Source organism: Betta splendens, chromosome 24 (genome assembly GCF_900634795.4).
Source record: "Betta splendens chromosome 24, fBetSpl5.4, whole genome shotgun sequence".
Taxonomy (NCBI): Eukaryota; Metazoa; Chordata; class Actinopteri; order Anabantiformes; family Osphronemidae; genus Betta; species Betta splendens.
This window is the reverse complement of record NC_040901.2, coordinates 11,713,913-11,736,533: the sequence shown is the minus strand read 5'-3', so window position 1 is coordinate 11,736,533 and position 22,621 is coordinate 11,713,913. Positions and strand designations below refer to the sequence as shown.

The following is a 22,621-nucleotide window of genomic DNA, read 5'->3' as shown; positions in this document are numbered from 1 at the left end:
GTTACCATGGCAACATCACTCAACTCAACAACCAATTCTGGCTTCCACTGGTTTCTAAATGAAGACAGCATAACATCTACTTGTATGAAGGTGCTGAACCAAACACATGTGACTGAAGCTTCAAAGAATGGCCTTGGAATGTCAAAGGGGCATGTGCTCACGCTGTCTGTGCATGCTCACACTGTCACTATTTGTTGTGTTTCCCTGTTGCACTGTCATTTCGGGTGTCTCCATCCTCCATCTTCAGCTGGCTTTCAGCATGTTGCACACGCTGCACTTTTCTCCCTCGAACGCGGGGAGACGACTGTTTAGATATGAAGCAAAGAGCAGTTTTGCCTTGTGCAGCTGAAGCCAGGTCGATGTGGCCTCCTGCTGTGGGCTGTCCCTCTGTGTGTGGTGGTTTCTTATGCTGATAACGTAAACGCTTCTGTGAGGGTGAATTATGTAACACGCTTCTTACATTTACTGGCAGCGTGTGTCTGTGCATGTTAGGAAGTGTCCTCTGCAGCATGTGTGGGTGAAGTATGTTCTGTCCGTTCTGCTGCATGTGTTCCTGCCGGTACCGAACGAGACGCGGCTGCTTTCCAATGCACAGCACACATCACATCACACCTACTGATTGTCTGGGACGTGATCCTGGTTCTCTGAAGAAACGCGAAATGCACATCACCACACCTCGCAACGTACACACACACACACACACACACACACACACACACACACACACACACACACACACACACACACACAAGCAGTGTGTGAAGCAGTGACAGTATGAGGTCAGATATTATAGATCTGCCTTGAAATGTTTTCATCCCTCCTCTCCCTGAACACTCTTTGTTCTTGACAAACAGTTCCCACGGAACCCTTCTCCTAAGAGACGGAGAAAAGCAATTTGTAATCTGACCCGTTTAAATCATGAGGTCTTAAAGTCTTTAACCCTTTCAAAGAGCTTTTAACCAGTGATAAATCTAATCTAAATTAATTAGTCTGTTCAGTCTCCAACCTACGTCTGTTTAACGATGCTGTGAAACAAGTCGAGGCTCTATTAGGTTGATGCTGAGCAATAGATGACTGATGGAATATGAACTGACATCAGGCACCAAAGGAAGCAGTGAACCCAAACTTTGTGCTTTTCTTCTTAATAAATTTCTCTTTTAATTAAAAATTCATCAGCTGCATTTATTTAAACTTTGCATATGTGGCAGTTAATTGGCTGAACATGCTAACGAATTAAGCCAGTTTATACTGTGTTGTGTATAATATTTTCACTATGTTCAGTATAAACATGATTTATTAGGCTGCATGAATAAAAGAGGCCTTTTGGGATGAAATCAAGTGCAGAAAATAACCCTTCCACAATGTAAAGGCCGCCAAGGGTTGTGGGACTGTTTATTTAGGAGGAAACCAATTAGGAAAGTTGTTCCAGTAGGTGTTTGTGGTGATTGATGCGCACGCGAGCTAATTAGTTCAGACTTTGGGAACAGCACGAGGACAAAGTCAGGAAGAAGCTGCAGCAGAACCACGTTATGGACGTTCAGCCTAAACCTGCTCCTGCCACATCACACACACTTCACGGAGAAGCCGGCGTGCGATTGATGCTGATGAAGCAGCTCTGGAGGCGTCGCTGCCGAAACGCTGGCACGTGAGGCAGTTTGAGCAGCAGCGTTAATTAAAACAGGATCAAAGGGGAACGTGTTCCTCTGCTGCTGAGAGTCTGTTGTGAGTCTTTGCTTCCACCGTGTGGACAGAGCCGTGACTCACACACACACACACACACACACACACACACACACACACACACCTGGACAGCCATTCTGATTAACACATATAGAAACACACACACACACTTGAACTGCATTGAGTAGTAGACCAGCGTTTGAATAAGTGAATTCTTCCCGTCGCCACCAGACGTCTGTGTCCGTCAGCGTTAGGACTGAATGTAGTGTTTCCTTCTTCCTGCTTCCTCCCTGACTTCTCTCTGTTTGTCTCTGACCTGATTTGTCCTTTGGTGGTGGTTCTGTGTCCCGACCCGAAGCCCTCCTGAAACTAAGGACTCCAGCATCGACCCGGCCGACGCCCAGCGCCAGGAGTGGTTCGCTCAGTACTTTTCCTTTTGATTGACCACAAACCTGCGAACACGAGGATTCAGCATGTCAACCAAACTTTGAAAAAAAGAAACAAACAAAAACACACAGAAAAAGAAGAAAAAAAGAAAAGTATTTGTTTTTTTATCGTCATGAGTCTTGGCTGGTTTGGGGTCAGTTCACTTTTGATTCAGCCAATGATGCGTGGGTTGAGAATCAAATCTTTGGTAAAATCCTGCCGTTGACTGAGGTGAGACTGAACTGAACCCGATCCTGACCATTAAAGCGTCATCATCACTGATCTGATTTGATTGTTTGATTATCTCTGGTTGTTTCACTGTGGACGAGTTTCTCTCTTAGTACAGTGACAATGATCATCAGTATGTTCGATGTTTCTTTTGTTTCTTTACCTCCTAACTTATTTTGCAGTTTCTTGGAACTAGAAAATAAATGAGTGGTGCATTATCATGCTGCTAAACGCCATTGTTGGACTACAGTAAGAAATATATGTATAAAGAAATATACGGTAGGTTATTGTCCTCTCTGTACGTGGGCCCACTGCATACAGCATCTTAGACTAGCAGGGCTGATCTAAGACCAGTCTGCCTTTTCATTTATGGTGACATTTACTTGGACCTGATCCTAGATCAGTTACACTTCTCTGATATGCTCCATGAATACAGGCTCTGATTTTAGGATGACACCATCATGGCAAGTTTGTTACCGCTGCGTAGAAGTTTCAGCAGATTTTGGTAGAATATTAAAACCTGTTTGTATGGTTGTCTGTCTCAACACAGATATAATGATGTCTCACCAATTTTAAAAACAAAATAGCATATTTTATATTTATATTATAATGTGTATGCTTAATAAATAATTATTGTGACATTTACTTGTGTTTGCTTGTCCTTTTATTGAAATAAATCTGACTTTATGTTTTAATGTTTTCAAACATTTCACTTTTTACTCACATTGTCTGGTTAAAGCTGCTCAAACATGAAGGTTGGATGCTTCTCTTTTATGTCCATATTTCATATAGAGTTTTTTTGCATTTTAGGCTGCAGGTCAAATAAAACAAGGATTATTAAACATCTGGAGCCCTTTTGTTTTACTCACACACGTCACACAACACATCCCATGTCAAGTTTTGACAGTAATAAATGTTCCCAAGGTGTCAACAAACTGTAATATTAAAAAATTAAAGACACTTAAACAGTAACAGTTTACAAGGTTTTTCGCAGTCATTGTTTATTCACTGTTTGCACTTTTAATTGACTTATGTTATTTTAAAGTTTTTTAATCTTGGCAATTATGCAGAATAGTAGGAGAGAATTCTACTCAAGCTTACACAGAGACAGTTTTACATCAGGTTAATGATAACTGGCCTGTTTGGATTTATAAAGGTTCTGGTGCCGCAAGTAGCCTCGTTATGTTTCCCCGTGTTTAACCGTAACCACCAGAGGGCGCCATTCAGTCTGAATTATAGACGCTCTGCTTCTGACCCGGAACATAAACAAGCCCTGAACTGGTTCCTTTGCCGGCTGAACATGGCGGCTTCAGGACCTGGGTCTCCAGGTCGGCTAGTCCAGTATGTTGTGGTCCGGTCGGATCTGGTCCACAAGCTGTCCTGGACTCTGGGTGCGGTGATCACGCAGGCCTGTCACGCTGCTACCGCCGCCATCCACGTGCATTATTCGGACCCGGACACGCAGCAGTACTTGGCCGAACTGGACTCCATGCACAAAGTGGTGCTGGGGGTGAGACGGAGCCGAGCTCCATTCAGAACTCCCTCACTCTAGCGTCAACACCTTTTAAGCTAGCTAGTTAGCTAGCTAGCTAACGTACCCCACAGATTATATGTTTACTTGCTAATTGGACCAGAATTAAAGTTCTGTTTAGCCTTTAAGGTTGTGCCGAATTAAATAAATGCCTCCCAATGTTATTCCGTGATGGTGGGTCACTTTCTAGAAGATGCTGGGATTTTCTAATGCTCAAGTAGTTTTTTAAAATGTGAAATTTTGAATGGAGTTCGTATTGTAACACGTGTAAACACGTCACCCCAGTTTACACTTAATAGAGGTTCCTCTCAGTGACGTTAACATCATTGTTTGTTTAGTACATCATTAAAATGCTTGAATGTAATTAAACCGTGATCGTGATGATGAAGATGATGATGAGGCCCAGAATAAAGGGTTCTCATTCGTTTCCGCTGTGACACGTTCTCGCTGTTTGTTTTCCTCAGGCTCCGGATGAGGCCGCGCTCTCCAGCCTGGCGGAGAACCTGACTCAGGCAGGTGTGTCCCACAAGCTGTGGATCGAGCAGCCCGAGAACATCCCCACCTGCCTGGCTCTGAAGCCGTACCCTAAAGAGGCCGTGCAGCCGCTGCTGCGCAAGTTCAAGCTCTTCAAGTAGCTCCGTTCATTCATCCGTTAGTGGTTGAAGGACGTGGAGCTTCTGCTTAAAATGGACTGTGGACGTCTGATCAGCTGTTTACAGCAAAGTCATTGCGTGAATAAATAACTGTTTAATATAAATTAACCATACGCTGCTCATCATTTCATTTCTCAGGAGGTAAAAGTTTGAGTGTTTCCTGTCCTGCGTGAACATTAGAATATTTAAAGGCTCAGAACTCAGACCAGACACGTGGGAACCGGTTTTTCACTTGTTAGTGGAGGCGTAAAAGTGCAGTGGGGTAATTCCAGTTTAATGCAGCAGCCACACGCAGGCCATAAAAACTAATGGGGCCTTACTATAAACTTTAAGGACTAAATGGTTCTGGCTTTAAAAACGTCTAAGCGCCGTATTTTTCACCATTTGACCACAGCGGTGCCGAGCAAATAAGCTGAATTCCATTTATTTACTTAGCACCAAATCACAACACATCTCCTCAACACACTTCCATTAGTAAGATTAAGACTTACAGACTGCAGTTCTGGTCCGTGAGGCGGAGCTGGTGCTGGTAGCGACGGCAGACACTCATCAGAGATCACATCCTCCTCTCGGAGCGGACGCCTCTGAGCCGTTAGGAGGGAATAACTGAGGATTCACGTGTGTGATCCAGTTTAAAACAAACTTATTACAATATTACATTTATACTAAAGTTTGCTCCGTTTAAACATTTGAATAAACTAATTGAATTAATAAAACACATTATTCCATTGTTTTATATCTGCAGTTGATTTTACAATGTTCTGCTTTTCTGGAGCTCAGCTTGTCTGTTTTTCATCTGGATGTTATAGCGTTTGTTGGCGTCTGGTGAATGTTCAGCGGGTTTGTTGTTACGATACCAAACGCATGCATTTATTGGAGCGTAATGAGTAATGTGCCTCATCACTAATGTTCAACCAGAGTGTTTAACCTTTTCCCCGTAGTCCCAACACGATAGGCTTTACAGCTGACCTTGCCATTTCACCTATATTTCTTTGGGGCCCTGTCTGACCTGACCGTAATAAATGCTTATTGCAGCGTATCCGCGCTCACTTCACATGTTGTTATGGTCTGTGTTACTGAAAAACACCATAAATCAATGTGCAACATGCCAAAGATTTATCCACATATTAGGATTTAAAGGAAGCCTCCACTCATGACAAAAGTAGATTAATGATGTGTAAATACATTAAGATAAGATAAACTTTATTAACTGCTTCATATGGCGATAAATGATCCTCCAGCTTCACCTGCAACTAAGAATTATTTCTATCAAATTAAAGAAAAACATGTTTTTCATGCTGACACTGTTAAGGTCTGTAGATTATATTGCTAAATGTTACAGTTGTTGCACTTTTTAATTTTTTAGTTTGTACTTCACCTAAACACATTTTCCATTTCAATGTCAAATCAGAAATATTCTTTCAGGCATCAACTGATTAATGAATTCACAAATATTTCCGTCTCTACACAAAGTCATTTTCATCATCATCAAAGTACTCATTCTTGGAAAATATCTTAACTACTTTTTTTTTTATTCTCTATTGATCTTTTTTTAATATGTTTATTTCTAGAGAAGCAATGTCACCTTTTAAAATTCATCTTGCATTTCTCTTCACTTTTATGTGACTAAAGCAATTATAAGGACTATGTGTTAATATATGTTAATCAGAAATGTTGAAAGCTAAGATGATATATTCATATTTCTTGCTTTGTCCCACTCTCTAAAGATATACATTTTAATATTACATCAGACACGAAAATGTACTAGCTCTAAGCGCTAAAACAAGGTCATGTTTGTAGTATTTGCTTGAAGAATTACAGTTTTTTGTGTGATTTGACTCATACTTTAAACTCCACATGGGAAGACTGATTTACAAACGAATGTTCACAAACACTCTGAAAGTAAAGTTTTATATTTCATGTTCCAAAGACATCTTCATACTCTGAATAAACCTAAACGAAGTCCATCTCTGAAGTTAGATGCGTGTCTGAAACGAAACTGCAGGTTGTGACTCACCTTCAGGTTCCACCACCCACTTCAGGCATGAGATAATAAAAATGAGGACAATAAAACTCAATTAAAAATTAGTCATAATCGCCGTGGCTTTAAGTTCCTGGTTTAATGAGTCATCACCTTGACATCATTCATCTATGCTGCCAGGCCTGTATTCCAGCCAATGAAAACTTCCCTGCAATGTCCTCGAATTCATCAAACCAGTGATCATCAGTCATTTATTCTGCAGCACGACTGGCACCAAACATGTTTCCAAAGCAGAAATGAACTTTCCACAGCTAATGTAAAACATGGACAGTGATTATACGGTGGAGAGAAATGGTTCATTTCAATTGTATGCAAAGTATTGTGTTTGATGTGTCTTTGGTTTGTTTGCTGAGTCCATGTGTCACTGATGTACTTTTGCATGTTTTTGCTGAGTTTCTTATTATTTCCATCTGCACATTTTATGCGTCGTCAGTCGTGGGGCATCACTGTAATTATTTTACTAACGTTATAACAAGAAACCTCCATTTCAGCACCATCAGCTTCGACTCTTTGGCCGTTTCAATAATCGTCCCATTGTGGATTCATCCGTAACCACTGGGGTCCATTAGTGTTACGTCCAGGCCGGGATCAGCCTATAACCCGCTGCTTTTAGCGGGGGCGCTGTCCACAAACGCATAACGCCATTAATAACCTGTAAACAACAGTCGTGTCTCCTTTACGAACGCGGCGGAGGCTTCTGCCCCGCTCGTGAACGCGCCTCCACGCTCCGTGCGCACGAGCAGCCCTGTTTGTTTGTGTTGAGAGATTGGAAATGGCGGAGAACAGAGAGCGAAGCGACAACTTGGGCTCGCGAGCGCAAACGCGCCGCCGCTGAGACGCGGAAGACACCCACAAGTGATTCCCGGAGTTACTCGCGGTTTGCCGCGGCCGATGGGATACAAGTCGGACGTGGCGAAAAGGGATTTTCTGGAAAAAGGTTCGGGTTTAGCCAGCAGGTTAGCCAGCTAAGCTAACGGCACTAGCAGCCTGGCATTAGCTAGCTCTAAGCCGTGTGTGATTTTAACCACGCAGGCTTGTTTGTCAACACAGGCTGACGTTCAATTGCTAGCGAGCGAGCTAACGTCCAACTTCTGCCCGCTTCCCGGGCCTCCCCCGCTCGGCTTTTACAACATAATGGCCCCACACGGCCGCGGACGACTCGAGCCAAAGTAACGTTAATAGCGCGTCAAAAGTCCGACGCCTGACAATCCGAGTCCCCAGCGAGGCAGCAAGTTGAGCTGGTCCGCCTCGTTAGCCTGCTAGCCTGCGCCGCGCGCAGCGCGAGCCGCCGTTTGCGTGGGAACGAGGCGCCCGCGGTGACGACGGCCAGCGGCACCACGTTGGCAGGACCGCTGTTTACAGGTAAGAACCCGAGCGACGCGGCCCCGCGCGCGCCGCAGCGTGTCACGCGGAGCCCGAGGCGGACGAGCGGCCGAGGGTCCCCGCGGCCTCCGCACGCGCCCGACGCCCGGCTGGTTCCGCCACGCAACGCTGCAACAGCAGCGGTCCGCTCCTGGGAGTCGGTACATAACACGCGGAGCTGACTGGGCCATTTTGCCCCGCGGGGCACCTGCGGAGACGCGGCTCGCGCTGCTCTTACGTAAGGCGGGCGGCTCGACCGTGCCGCGTCGCTGCGATCTGCCCTGCGCGATTCACCTGAAACCTGCGGCCTGAACGCGAAAGCCACAGCGCATCTTGACCTCATCGCAAGAAAACAGGCCAAGTCCGCTCGAGTTGACGTCACTCATTGACCTGCTTAAAACGGTCTTAGCTGGACCACAAACAGCGGCTCACGTTCAAGTTGGCTGGTTGTAATCAACACAGTGCAGTTTCGTTTGGCTTCATTTTACAAGTAGGGTCGCAACAACTAATGTTAGTTAATCCAAATAAAAGTTAATTATCATTAATATGAATATTCCATGTTTAAAAGTGAGTATTTGCAGCCATTTCTTGTGTCACAACTCGGTAAAGCAAATGCTCTTCCAAGACAAAACGGCCCTTAAAAATGCTATATTTCATGATCATCTGTAGTCAAAGCATTTCTGTCATTTTAGAAATTAGTTTGCCCGTTAATCTAAAGTTTTAGTTGTTTTCAAGAAGATCGTTTGTATAGTATAGTATGTTGTTGCTGTTTGTTGTTTTAGTTGCAGACCTTCTGCTCTAAGGTACCGGTTTTGAAACCCAGGGAAAAAAAGTTTGTATTTGCTTTAAGTCATAGTTGTCAATAAACTTTAATTGTAAATAAGTCAATCAACCGTGGAAGTAATTGTCCATTTTATTCATCTGAGAAAACGTCAATTCAATTTTATACATAATGTTCAGTAACATACAGTATTCATCAATAACACTGTAATGTCAGAAAGACAAAAGTATGTGAAATTAACTAACCTCATCAAGTAAAATAATTAACTGGCAGTGAAGACTCATTAATAGAACATTTATATCACAGTTTTCTTTCTGAAAACTAACCAGGACCAGTATTATTTTGACGTGGTCTAAAGCAACAGACAATATTACAAAATAACTGATCATAGGTTGTTTACGTTGTTTAACTGCGTTATCTCCCTGTACGTCGCCACAGACTACTGTGTTTTCCTTGGCTGTGCTCTCGTGTGTAGTATTGGCTCTGCAGGCTTGTAATGGTGTAAGGAAAAGCATTGTAATGGGGCCTCTCCAGGCTAAGATGCAGCACAGATAAGAGCCAAATTCAGTGGAGGCCTCAGTGGCTCTGTTTGCTTAAAACTTGTGCCTCCGCTCCGCGGCGTAGAGTGCAGCCTGCCTCAACAACAAGCGCTGGGGTAACGTGCACAATTCTCGTTTTTCAATGTCAAATTGTGAATTTGACGTTTATCCAAATCCAACCCAAGATGCAAATGTAGATTAATTTGCTCATGCGCTTCCTCTGCTGTCAAAATGTAACTGTAGTTTGAAGTGAAGAGAGTATACGCATATTAATGGGTTTGTGTAGGCTCCGGGGGGACGCGTATCGTAAGCGTTTCTATAGCGTATAACCAGTGTGTTACTGAGGAGGTTCAGTTATTAGCCCTTCACTCAAGCTGTTCAGCCCACCTTAAGATGAGCCACATTTGAGGCAAATAGTTGGGAGTGGGAGTCCTCCTCCTCCCCTCAGCCGAGCTCTGTGTCTGTATGGAGAATGAGCAGCCATTTTAGTGCTCAACGCTGCTGCAGCCTGCCTGCCACTGTCACAGCATTCTTCAGCTGGAGCTCCACTAGGTGTTCATGCCGAGTGTTTAGAAAATCCCGGGAAAGAGTCACGGACAGTTTCTGTTGGGGTCAGAAAGGAAGACCCGGCCCGTTGTGGACGCCCATGAACGCTGGTGGGGTGTCAGGTGCGTCGGTGCAGGTCACCTGCAGGTTCTTCAGGTGTTTGCTGTCACGTTACTGTAAATCTGGAATTGGCTGAGTAAATACCAAACTCTGACATGGTGTCAGAGTGTCAGAGTACAGAAACGTGGACAAACCCACATCCAGGTTCTTTGAATAGATAGATTGTTTTGGACCTTCTTTATTCTTGCCTTTTGTAGTTAACGTTGACCTCTTTTCATGGTTTGACATCACTACATAGTTTATTTGTCTTTTGTTCTATAAATCCAAACTGAGTTTAACACACAGTCTATATAAATAATGATCTGTATTCTGTTGTGTTGATCATATTTCAGCTCTTGGATGACCTATTTGTTTAAGCCAAATGTTGACACACGTTACAAGATAAACGTTCTTACAGCAACCGCTGGCATCCTCTCAGATTCCTTTCATTGTACGACTGTCCTTGTCTTCTGAAACGGAATTAGTCGTCGTCTTTGATGTCTTCTGTTCTTCCTGTATGTGTTGGCATTTCACAACCGCGCTAAACCATTTCACGAGGTCACTATGACAACCAGGTATGATGACGGACTTCTATATTTGTAGAAGATAATGAAGCAAAGGGAGACAAGTAGGCGATGTACGGTGATGGAAAAGTGCGATTGGACTCGAGACTTGTGAATGTTAAACTCAGAATCACGCAGTGCACAGCAGGGTAGAGCTGGTGATCCCCCGGCTTTTACGCTGGGGCCACTCACATTCTTATTTTTAGTGCAACCACTAAAATGACTAGGCTGGTCACAGTTGAGTAAAGATGTGCCGTGATCGAGTCATCGATGTCATTCTAGCTAATGCAGCATTTGTGAATAAACAGTAAAGCCTCACTGAGGCTCTGTGTTGTTATAAGATGCAGAGATAAAAACGAAAGTGGTGGAGCCTGAACCGAAGATGACGTGGGGTCAAATGCTCCAAACAGGCCTGCGCTGCTCCGGACCAATCATCTGCTTGAATTAGCACAGCCTCCCACACAGGCCTATGGCAGCGCGGGCCGCGCACGCTGGGATGCGGTGCTACTGTACTTTAATTGTCGCGAGGCTGAAAAATACCACAAGAATGTCAACGTACGGGGCAGGAAGCGCTCTCCACGTGCTGATCCAATAAAGACGGGATAGATTCTGTGTTAGTGTTGGTGGTGGGAGACGTGAATATGAATTACATGGGTAATCCAGGCTAACTGTGCATTTCATCAACACGCTGGTTGTTTACTTATGGGATGTTAATGAAAAATCTAATTTATTTGTGCAGTTCCCCTTTAATCAAAGTGTAATGTCCACATTTCTCGTCTCGTGTGTGTGTGTCTCTGTGTGTTTGGGGGGGGTTGAGCTTTACATTGTCCTGGCGCATTAGTGTTAACAGATGAGATGGAGTTGATAAAATCAAGGCTTTCGGTTCCATGTTAGCGCCGATGTTGTGCACTACTACGTGCAGAAGCCCTCGCCGCTGCAGAGCTCGCCCAGATCGGTTCTCGCTTTGTTCTGTGGAGCATGAGCTGCTGTATTCTGTGGTTTGTCCCTCTGAATATCTTAAGGCTGCTCCACACACATGCAGTGGTGTTTGTTGGCTTCCTGGCATGAACTGCCTCCTTCGCGTCCTCCCACCATTTCTATAGGATTAAGGTCAGGAATTTTGACTCAGCCTTCTTCTTCTGTAGCGATGTTTGGTTTGAACAGCTTGTTTGTTTGTGGTTGTGCTGCGTGAACTATTTTCTGTTGAAACTCAGTTCCTTGGCATTTTCTAATTATAATGGAGGATTCAGACCTCTGCCTATTAGGACTCTGACTGGAACCGTGTAGCATGTGGCCTGGAGCGATCGTAAGCTAAACCATTGTTGATCAGCCTTCTCCTAATGGTGAACGTGTGAACACTTCCCTTGGTTTCATCATCGATGGTCAACCACTGCTTGAGAGGGAGCGTAACAGTTGTGTCCCTGACAGTCGGCGTCCAAATCGTCTGCTTCTTCTGGGTTTTCAGAAATCTGCGTTGAATGGAGATTTTAGAGAAGGCGCTACTGTACATGCTCACTGTCTTCAGCTGTAAGCACGCAGAATAGGTGGAAAAACAGAGCGCCGGTGCTTCAGTGCCTTCCTGCTGTCAGAGCGATGGCCTACATTCTCGCCTTGAAAAAAAATGCTTGTGCAGCAGACTGTGAGAATTTGTGAGGGTTGGGAGGAAATAGAGGAAAAGAGAAAGGTAAAGAATGAAAGAAACAAAGATGTGTACGGGGATAAAGTGTTAAGTGTGAGCGAGTGTGGGAGAGGGCGTTTCTAATAAAGGATAATGTTATGGGACATAAGTTATACACAGACATACATTAAACTTCATTATGCACTGATTATGTGTGTAACTGAACTAACTAAATGGAATCCATCAATTTTGCAATGTGTGTAATACACACACGGACACCTTTTGTGAAGTGGGAACGTTCACGTTGAGTCACATTGATGATAAGCTTTCTGATCTTTTGCAGAGAGTCATTGCTGCAAAGCCGTTCACCTGTAGCTCCGTCGCCGTGCATCCTGGGTAATGTGGTGCAAACAGCTGCAACTCGCGGTCTCGTATTCGATGCGCCGGCTCCGTGTTGTGGCCGTTTCCGCACGCCGCAGGTCTGAACTGACGGGAAGCGTATTTTAGTTTCGTGTCTGTTGGTCGGTTGTTTGATGTGGGATTCTTTTGTCTAGAGTAAAGTCATGCAAATGAGGCTAATAACTGAAGGATGATGGTGTATCATTCCATTTGTCATCATGCTGCAAACTCAAAAGGAAACATGCAATTAAGAAGCTAATTTCCTTGGTTATGAATTATACAATAAACATTATTGATGCCTATGTGTTGCAAGGTTATGGTCAATAAAAGGACGGATATCCACCACTGTCCTGGATGAATTACTCATACTCTTCAGACTTGTTATATTGGATGACTGTTGTGTTCTTTATATTCTATTTTCATAAGGTTCTAAAGCCGGTTATAGGATCTAGAGTTCCCCTTCCTCCTCTCTTGGCCCTTCACTCTCTTGTTCGTTTTCCTTGTATACCGGCCAGTGAGGTGTGGTTTTCTGCTAAGGTGGATGTGCCAGTACCACAGCTTCTTGGCTGCGCTCGATGAGTAAATAATGCAGAAAGGAAAAACAGGTTTGGCGACATTGCTGGTGATAATTGCAGTAAACGGCTACACAATCGCACAACTCACAGCACCGTAGCACGGCAAATGTGTTTACTGTAAAACCCCACTTCAAAGGCAGTTAGCGAGTCATTTCTGGTTTCCTACAACCAGACCGGTCCGAAAGCAGGCCTCGGTTTCAAGTGCTGCGCAAAACATGATAGTACAACCAAACATTTTTATTGACATGTTGATTTATTATTGCATGTTTGAACCACAAAGGTGATGAATCATGCGTATGATGTCATTGATGCTTTTCAGAGTGTAACCCGAGCAGACGTCCGTCTTGGTGTTTGCGTCCCATGCCTGGTAAACAGGGCAGATATTTGTGAAAGGATCGCTTGCTGATCTCGTCTGTGCAGCCAGTGAAATCTGAGCCTCGCATGCCTCCGGTGCTCAAAATCTTAGTGTGCGCTGAGTTTCTAAATGATTCATTGAAGTTTTCTAATTTAGCACTGGAAGTAACTGGGATTTCGTGAGGAGCACATAAACTACTGCTTTTACATTGAACTCCTCAGGAGGAAAGTGATAATTTATTGTGTTGTGTGCTTCTCTAGTGAGCAGATTATGCAGTGGTGATTTAGGCTGGGATTGATGTGTATAGTCTGTCACCAACAGGAAACCCTTACGTGCAGCGCTTATGGCTGCGTTTTCTGCAAAGTGAGCGGCCGATCCGCTGTCAGAGAGGTCAAACTATACGTCAGCCGAGGTTTGAAACCGTTGTAGATTTAGAACCAGATGGACATTTACAGCCTGCTTCTGAAAACATGAGGCTGGGAACAATGATTATGAGTATTGGAAGAGAATCACATTATAATGTTTGCATTTTTACTGTCTTCAATTTATGAACTGCAGGAAGCTATAAAATTTTATTTCTGTCCTAAGCCACTTTTAATATGCCTCGTGATATGCGTGGCAGTGAAGCAGACTTTTAGAAGACTGATGTGATACCAGCAACGTTGGTAATTTACTTGGCTTGTTTTCAGGCTTTAGCTACATTATTTACTGCTCATTACCTGGACTAGGTGTGTTCAGTCAGTCATTTACTCCATCTTCATCACCTAAGATGATAAGAGCCAGTATCTGCTCGACTCTTCATATCCAGTACATATGCAGGTTGCCTGCAGTGAGACAAAACCTTTGACTCATGCACCTCTCGTCTGCTCTCTCTTCCAGTCAGAGGCCACCGGGCTTCTCCCTGCACCTGGGATGGTGCAGTCGTGGAGCTATAACCTCAGCATCGCCGCTCCCTCATCTCAGCTCTGAGCAGCTCAGCCACCACTGCTTTGAAGCCCAGCCTCCCCTTCCTCCCCCTATCTGTGCTCTGAGCCCTGGACGAGGCCACCACAGCCACCACATGACTTTCCCACTAGAGCCCTAGATCAAGTAAGTGCAGTGTGACTGCTCAGCATTGTGTGAGACCCGCGTGTGCCGTGGCCCGATCAGCTTTTTTTGAACAGTGCCAGAGAAGGATCTCAGTTTGAAGGGCCACGCTGTTGGTTTATGTGCTGAAAAACATCCAGCACAAATCAGACTGCACACGCATGATGTCAGACCAGTTTCCATGCAGTTGTAAGATTTTCCAGGTAGCTGTTGTTTTCTGTCAATGTTTTCTTGGAGATGCATAATTCACTATGGTGGATCATGTGTAGAGATGAAGCAGTTGGTAAATTGCTGATGCAAAGAAATGTGTGTTTTTTTTAATATCATATATCTCTGCCTCTGAGTGCAACAGCAGCGAAAACACTGCACACGCTGGATGAGATTAAACAAACTTTGGTCATGCAGTGGGTTACAAAGCTGCAGTAAACGCCTGTTTCCTGCTTTTTCTTGTCTGTAGTGCTCATAGAAACCACGGCAGATCATTTCCAAGACTACGTTCAAGTCAGACAGAGCTGAAAAACCTGTTTATTGTGACACTAGCCGAAACTCTCCGGTCTCCAAAAGAAAGATTTTTCAAATGCCATTTAATCAATGGAGTTTTGATAAATTATGCATGCTGACATTTCTTTTTATGAAGTAAAACCGCTGCTGTCTATAAAATTAATGTAAACTGCTGCTGTCTAAAGGAAGAGTGTCGCTGACTATTATTGTAATTACTACCTTTGAAATGTGTGCGCCGGTGAATTTAATGGTGCGTGTGGTTCCTTGCCAGTCTGTAGTGGTTTAAACTAACGGCGGAATCCGTCTTTGTTTGTTTGATCATAGGTGAAGTGAATGTGGAGTGTGGGTCTGACGTGTCACTGTTTTCCCTGTTTATAGGATTTTAGTGCATCTCCTGGAGTCGGTGCATTTTTCTATAGCTGACTGAAGCTGTATACATTTTCTGCTCATGTCCTATTTTCAAAAGGGTGGACCTTAGCAACAGTGACTGAGCAGCTTCTCATGGGCTGAACCAAGTCAGTGGAGCAGAGAGGGGTGGTCCCTCCATCAGCTTCAGCTCTGTGAGGTCCATGTAGACAGTAAAGTTTGGGTAAATGCAAGACTCTTAATTAGTGTAAGTACAAGTAACCGCGAAGCTGAGCTGATCAGCGTAACAGCATATTATCTTCTGTCTCCTTTAGTTGGCATCTTCTTGTTTATCCAGTGAACGGTCCATTGTGTGTCTGGGGAAGTGAAGAAGCATTATTTGTAGGCGTTAGTTATCTGCATCTTCACTGTTTCGTATACGCAGAAAGCAAAACAAGATAATGAGTCACTGACCTTTTTTTGTATTACTGGTAATTATTTTCTTGATTGTTTTTTTTTTTCTTTTATTGATTTGGTCAAACAAATCACCATACTATGGATTCTTAATGACTAATCCTTTCATAAATTCTCACACTGACAGAGTGAAGTCTCCAAAGCCTCGGCGTTAAGCTCATGTATATGTGTACATGGGAGGATAATAATAATTGTGTCCGTCCGTCCACCTCCCCCTGTTCATCTGCGTCCTTAAGTCCCCACTCTCTGTCTGGTGGTCTCTTCCTCACTCCCCCCACAAGTCGTAGCTGTTGTTGAGTAAGGGGAGTGTGTATGTGTAAGTGATCAGTAGCTTGTGGAATGAGTACCCGAAGGAAGAGACCGCTTTGAGAGGAGGAAGGCAAACATAAAGGCACTGAGACGACAGGCAGTTGTGATGGAGAGCTTGTGGAGGCGTTGGACGGCGTCTCTCAGAGGTCTGGCTCTGCTCTTCTGGCGCTGCTGCTTTTTCTTCTACCTCTTTGGCGACTGAAGGCGTGATCCTAAAGCGTACGTCACCGGGAGGAGGGTGAGGTCAGCAGGGGGCGGCCTGAGCTTACAGGTGTGTGAACCGGACGGGCTGTGCTTCGTGGGCTGCGCGTCTTCGTCTCCTACCTGTTTCTGCGTTTTGTGGCCAGCGGCTGCGCTCGCGCGACCCCCTCCTCAGTCACATGTAACACAGGCTGATGTTTAGTTAGGGCACACTACAGGATAAATGCCATCAGTAAATAGGGCCGTGCTGTGGTTCATGCTGTGCATGGCTGTAGAGCTGTCATTCAAAGGAATCGGCTAAGGGCACGAACACAAGAGAAAGTTATGCAACAAAGTTAAAACAGTTTTTGTTTTCTAGGATTTACCAATAAATATGTGCTTTTCAGCTCACACAATAAGTGGCTGGACACTGGATGCAGGAGAAATAATCTAACTTCACATCCGCAGCCGGTGTTTTACCATGATCTGCCTCCGGACTCCAGCCCAGTTGTGTTTGTCTGTACGTGAGTTGCCAAACCCTGCAATTGTTCATGCGTATGTGAAAGTTCACACCTAACTGGGTGTAAATTGTAACAACAGGATTCTGGTGTTTTTAACGGTGTGTTTAACGGTAGAGCTGTTACTGGCTCCTCATCTTTATTAATGTTGGTAGTGTAAACGGGTCCCAGTGGGCTCTAAAGCTGCTATTAAATGCCGCTAACTCTCTGGTTACTTATGTGGCCTTAACAGCATTGTCTACATGCTGCTGTCTCCTTACGGGAGAAGCTCAAACCTCTATCTCTTATCACTAACCATCATGGAATACTTGAGTGTGTTTCCACAGCAACCACATTCAAGGATGCAGATGTAAAATAGTAATACCGGTTCTGGTTTGAGTCTTTTCTGCGAGAAGAGTTAAACAAATCTGAACGACGAGAGACGAGAGTCTGCAAACAGCTGTAACATTTAATCTGACTGTTGAGACGGTGTGAATGTCGCCGGTGAAACGTGTGAATAGAGCGGCCACCGAGGGGCTCAGCGTGGGCTCCGTAAACAAGAGCACGTATAGAGGCCTGTGTTTATGTTGAAGCCTGACGGGACGGAAGCAGCAGGAATCCTGACGCTTCGTCTCAGTTGTTGTTCGTTGCTCTTTGCTACACTCTAGTGATGGCAAAGTTGAGTCTCGTGGACGAACGACGCTTCATTGTCTAAATCAGTGACGCTAAACTAAAAGGCCACAGTCATTTTGCGGTTTAACAAACGCTGACTATAGTTTTGTTTACACTCTTGCACATATTTCTTTCAGGTCAGAGTTTCCTGTGCGACAGATGCAAGATGCTAACAAAGATATGATGCAGCGGAAGTCTAAACACAAGCCTCCCGTTCACCGTTCAGTTTTGCTGCATCGATGAAATTACATGTTCTGTTATTGTTTGTTTGAGGAACAGCATGTGCTACAAAGGTTTTGACTGACTGCTAAATGGGATGGAAAGGGAACTGAGAATAGTATAAGTGAGTATAAATGATAGTTAAGTTATTTGGTTGAGAAAAACTTTCCTATTATAATTCAGGGGAAAATGTCAGGCGTACAAGCCAAATGTGCGAAGGGCAGCCAAACTGTCGCCGTAGATAGAATCTGTCTTCATCCATATTTTTGCCAGAACACATTCTCTAGCACATACGCTCCCGCTAGTGTGGAGAACCCTCAGTTCACACAGCAGAGCAGGGAACTCTGTATGAAGCAGATCAAGGGGCATTACGCTTGTCTGTTTGAGACACTGAGCATCTTCCGCTGGTTCGTCTCATCTTGGACGCGGCATTGACGGCGCTGTTGAAGCAAAGCTGGGAGGATCTGTTGTCCATAAAACAGAGAATCAGGACTCTCCAGGAACATCAGAATGGCCTCTTTTCATTATGTGCATATATTTGCCTTTATGCTAGGAACAGCTCCAGTTATCATTTCTGTATGTTTAGAACTCCTGTCTCTGAAAAGCAGGGCTAATTTATATTTTCATCGAGTGCTAATGTGCAGCGGAGATCTCATTTTTCTCTGTGGCCGATAGATCTTTTTTAAGTGCTGTGTGTTAGCAACACAAGGAAGGCCAAGGAGGAGAGGGGTAATTTGAGATGAAAAGTAAACAAGCCTAGTCAGGAAGGATTAGCGTCTTGCGAGCGGCGCAGCCTTGCAGCGGCCTCCAGCATGATGTGAACGGCGGCCTGTTTTTCGACCCGCCTATGCATTTAAAATATTTCGCGTGCGTGCGTGTCATTCGAGTCCATCGCCTGTCCAATGTACAGAATGTGTACAGTCTACAGCAGTTTTGTCTCAAGTTCTTTCAGACAAAATCAGAAAAATGGTAGTGATTTATATAAGTATTTATAATATAAAGCATAATATCTTCTGGTTTTCATTGGCCTGTGAAATAAGTTCTATATCTATATCTATTGAAAAGTTGCAGAAAGGTTCAGCGTGATGAACCCTGAGCTACGTGTGATTATGATCGACTTAAATCCAATATCCGACGGCATCAGAAGGCCTTGACGTTAATATTTGACTTTTGCATCAGGTAGCAGCCCGTTAATTCTATTAACCATGCCCCTATACGCAGCGTTTTCTGTTGCCATGACGACTGTTCTGATAAAGCAAGCGTGAGTAAAGGCAACACAGACTAAAGACTTTGTAAAGACAAAGATCAGGCTCATGTCCATTTAGTGGGAAACGTGTAAATGAAATTGTGTCTGGACTTTGTTGCTCACTGTTGCTTGTGCGTGTGTTTGCCTCCTCCGCAGGTCAGTTGGAACTGAACATGAGTGCAGTGGGGGAAAGCCCTCTGGACCCTGCTGCGCCTGAGTCGCGCAAGAGGAAGGGCTCGCCGTGCGACACATCGGGCCAAAGGTGAAGCACCTGCTGGGTTTGTTTGGTCCACAGCCCTGAACAACACGTTACAGTAGGAATGAAGCTAGCGCGAGCAGCAGGAGACACAAACGCACATGACATGTATTATTTCTTATAAAGTAATGGTTAAACGCGGCCTTTCCCAGGTGAACTGACTCTTTGAGGGTCGCAGCGTTTTGCCCATGGCTCACTGTTGGGCACAGATACAGCTAAAGGTCAGAGTTTACAGCAGGCAGGAAGGGGTTAAAGGGGGAATGTACTCAGTGTGAGGATATAGGGGGCAGTAGCTGATGTAAGCTGATGTAACGGCCCAGCTAGCATTTCTACGGCGACTGCATGCAGCCACAGACCTGCGCTTCAGCAGCAGCGTCCTCCCCCTCCTCACCCACCCCTCCCTCCCTCGGTCACCACGCCTGTGTGTTCTAGCTGGCCAATGCACTGACCTACTTTTCTGTTGTCGTCTCACTCACACACACTCGCGTACTGCATGCACACATTTCTCTCTTTTCCTTTTTTTTTTTTTTTTGGCCATGTTTACCACATACCTTACTGTAACTTGTCAGTCTGAAAGTATATTATTGGAATCGGCCTCAAAATAAGACTGTAAAAAGAGTCTGAAGAGACACGTTCAGAGATAAGTTGCAGGCTGGATGAAAACGCTGCAGTATATTCATATACTCTATATATAAAAAATAAATAAATAAAGTTCACATTTATTGACTCTGACAAGTGATCATTTAAAACACCTGTTCCTAAAGAAACAAGTTTCAGTTTTATTCACTCCTGTGATCAGTATAACTAGGTGTATTATTACATTGGCGAGAGCTATTTTCAGTTTCCTGGGTTTCTGCACAAAGGTTGTGAAAGTCCCAAATGTAGAACGCACAACATTTCTAAGATGATAAAACGAGCACATGTGCAAAGTCAGTGAGGCTGTGTTTTATTAACTAGTTGAACCACAAGCACACACTTCCTGCATCTCTAGATTAGACCTGCACCACATTCATACGGCCACACGGTCATGTTAGGATGAGGAGGCGGATGCTCTGTCTCCAGGGCCAAACTTCACTACTTTAACTTTAATACTTGGAGTCACTGCATCTTCCAGCTTCCACTCGGTCATTACTCCGCAGGACTTTTCATCCTCTCCATCATGACGTCACGTCACTGATTATGACTGTGTGCTTTATCAACCTAGAAATTCTGTATTTGTTAATATTCATGTAGAAAACAAAACGATGGAATTGCTTTGGTTCCTGGTTTTATTCATCGTACTATAACACACGCTTACGCACGTGGGTGACGCAATACTAATACATCTGCCAGCAGTTTCACACCGTTTAATTAACGCGTGTGCGTCACGCAAAGATATGCAGTGCGTCTTTAATTTGACAGATAATGGAGAATGAAACACACTCAGATCTGAGTTCTCCGTGTGTGTCTCCAACTTTTCTGAAGTGTTTTTTACTGGTTCATGTCTGAGCACGTCCCTCTACTATCTCCCCTGCTTCCTTTTCTCCTCTTCTGCCTCTCTGTCACTCACTCACCAGTTTGCTGGCAGCTATTGGGTAATATCGATATTTTGACATGCAGTGACTTTCACTAGAACTTGTGCAATGAGCACCTTCTTTTTCCTCAGTTCAAATGTACAAACAATATGACCTGAAATCTGGTTGTTACGCGTCTCCAAATAAACCAAACCAATTCATGCCAGCTTTTCATTTGCGGCTTGTTTGACTGAACTGATATAATAGTTGTTTTTTATGCTTGAATTTCCTTGTCCGCAGCCTCGAGAAGCGGAGACGGGAGCTGGAGTGCCGCTACATCGAGGAGCTGGCTGAGCTGCTGTCATCCAATATGAGCGACATCGCCAGTCTCAGTGTCAAACCCGACAAGTGTCACATCCTCAAGAGCACGGTGGACCAAATCCAGCAGATAAAGCGGCGCGAGCAGGGTGAGGGCGACTCCGCAACGAGAAAGCTCTTTTAATGGGCACCTTGGTAGATGAATGGTTGCAGCAGTCCAGCTGTGGACCTGTTATTGTGTTGAGGTTTACATATCGGCTTTGTGCCTCAAACTAGAGGTGTGAGCTCTCGAGCTGTGTTAATATACATATGTATATGTCCGTGTTCCTGCACCTCCTAGATAACATGAAAAATTATTGTTACTTTTTTTTTTAGTTTTCCCCTCAGATGCCATAGTGGAAGCTGAACGTTGTTTTCTCCACTGCACAAATTGAGATGGGATTTAAAACCTTTTGTGTGTCTGAATTGCGTTTGTTCCCTTCTGACAGAGAAAGCAGCTCTTCTGTCTCCAGACGATGAGGTTCAGAAGAGCGACATCTCCTCCAGCAGCCAGGGAATGGTGGAGAAGGCGGCGCTGGGGCCTATGCTGCTAGAGGTAAACACACAATTCACCCACACACACACGCACTTGTTTACTCTCAGTCAACACACACAATCTGATTTTCTTTCATCTCCTTCATTTTCTTCCCATTCAGGCCCTTGATGGGTTTTTCTTTGTCGTCAACCGCGAGGGCCGCATCGTCTTTGTTTCTGAGAATGTGACGGGTTACCTTGGATACACCCAGGAGGAGCTGATGACCTCAAGTGTCTACAGCATCCTCCATGTGGGGGACCACGATAAAATCGTACGCATTCTGCTGCCTAAAAGCCTGGGTGAGTGACGGAGTGTAGGTTCTAATCACGTCAATGCAATCTGCTGCTTTAAATCCTGTTCATGTTTAGATGCCAGAGGCTGTTTTTTTATACATATTTATTAATTGCATTTACAGTAGTTTTAAATCTGACAGTTTCCATGCCAATAAAACTCATTAAACAGGCAGTGAAACCTAGGAAATTAGTTTTGGCTGCAAAATCAGTACATAGCCTTTAGTACTCATAATTAACGTGTTCTATTAATGGATCGTTCTGTGGCTAAGGCAAGTTTTAAGAGCTGTGAACAAAGGTACTGTAGGAGGATGAGCGATGGGGATTTTAAATGAATGCAGTTTTAAGTGCTCCTGGAGTAGAGCGGCTTCGTTTGTGTGGGCGAGCGAGGAAGGTGTGAAACCATGACTTTGTCTTCTTTTGTAGTGTTACTTTTTTTTTTTTAGAACCTTGAGCAGCAGTAATCGCACAAATGCTCTCTCTCCGATTCATTTTGTGTTCTGACCGTCACGTTTTAAACTTTTCCAAGCTGTGGTCGATAACGGCGTCACGTTTTGTGTCCGCCCAGTCAACGGCGTGCCGTGGCCACAGGAACTCGGCCGGAGAAACAGCCACACCTTCGAGATTCGCCTGTTGAAGAGGCCGCCGGACGAGGCGGACTCAGAGAACCTGGAGGCTCGGCAGCAGTACGAGGTCATGCAGTGTTTCACCGTGTCCCAGCCTCGGACCGTGCAGGAAGAGGGCGACGGTACGTGAAACACGTTT

General features: G+C 44.5%; 2 protein-coding genes across 5 annotated transcripts in view; both read left to right on the top strand.

The window, feature by feature from the left end:
* Positions 1-5,572, top strand: part of fam184ab (family with sequence similarity 184 member Ab) — a 62,363-nt gene extending 56,791 nt beyond the window's left edge. For 2 of the 3 annotated variants that reach the window (XM_029140630.3, XM_029140629.3), the window contains one exon: positions 2,039-3,029. In XM_029140630.3, the coding sequence (XP_028996463.1) occupies positions 2,039-2,047 (9 nt within the window). In that variant the 3' untranslated portion in view covers positions 2,048-3,029. Of the gene's footprint in view, positions 1-2,038; positions 3,030-4,329 lie in introns of those variants that run through there. The other variant, XM_055506628.1, reaches the window with a different exon arrangement.
* Positions 5,573-7,278: 1,706 nt separating this feature from the next.
* ncoa1 (nuclear receptor coactivator 1) overlaps positions 7,279-22,621 on the top strand; it is a 28,909-nt gene continuing 13,566 nt past the window's right edge. For both annotated transcript variants that reach the window (XM_029140320.3, XM_029140319.3), the window contains exons 1-7: positions 7,279-7,921; positions 14,276-14,485; positions 19,082-19,187; positions 20,975-21,141; positions 21,481-21,587; positions 21,688-21,865; positions 22,425-22,604. In XM_029140320.3, the coding sequence (XP_028996153.1) occupies positions 19,099-19,187; positions 20,975-21,141; positions 21,481-21,587; positions 21,688-21,865; positions 22,425-22,604 (721 nt within the window). In that variant the 5' untranslated portion in view covers positions 7,279-7,921; positions 14,276-14,485; positions 19,082-19,098. The remainder of the gene's footprint in view (positions 7,922-14,275; positions 14,486-19,081; positions 19,188-20,974; positions 21,142-21,480; positions 21,588-21,687; positions 21,866-22,424; positions 22,605-22,621) is intronic.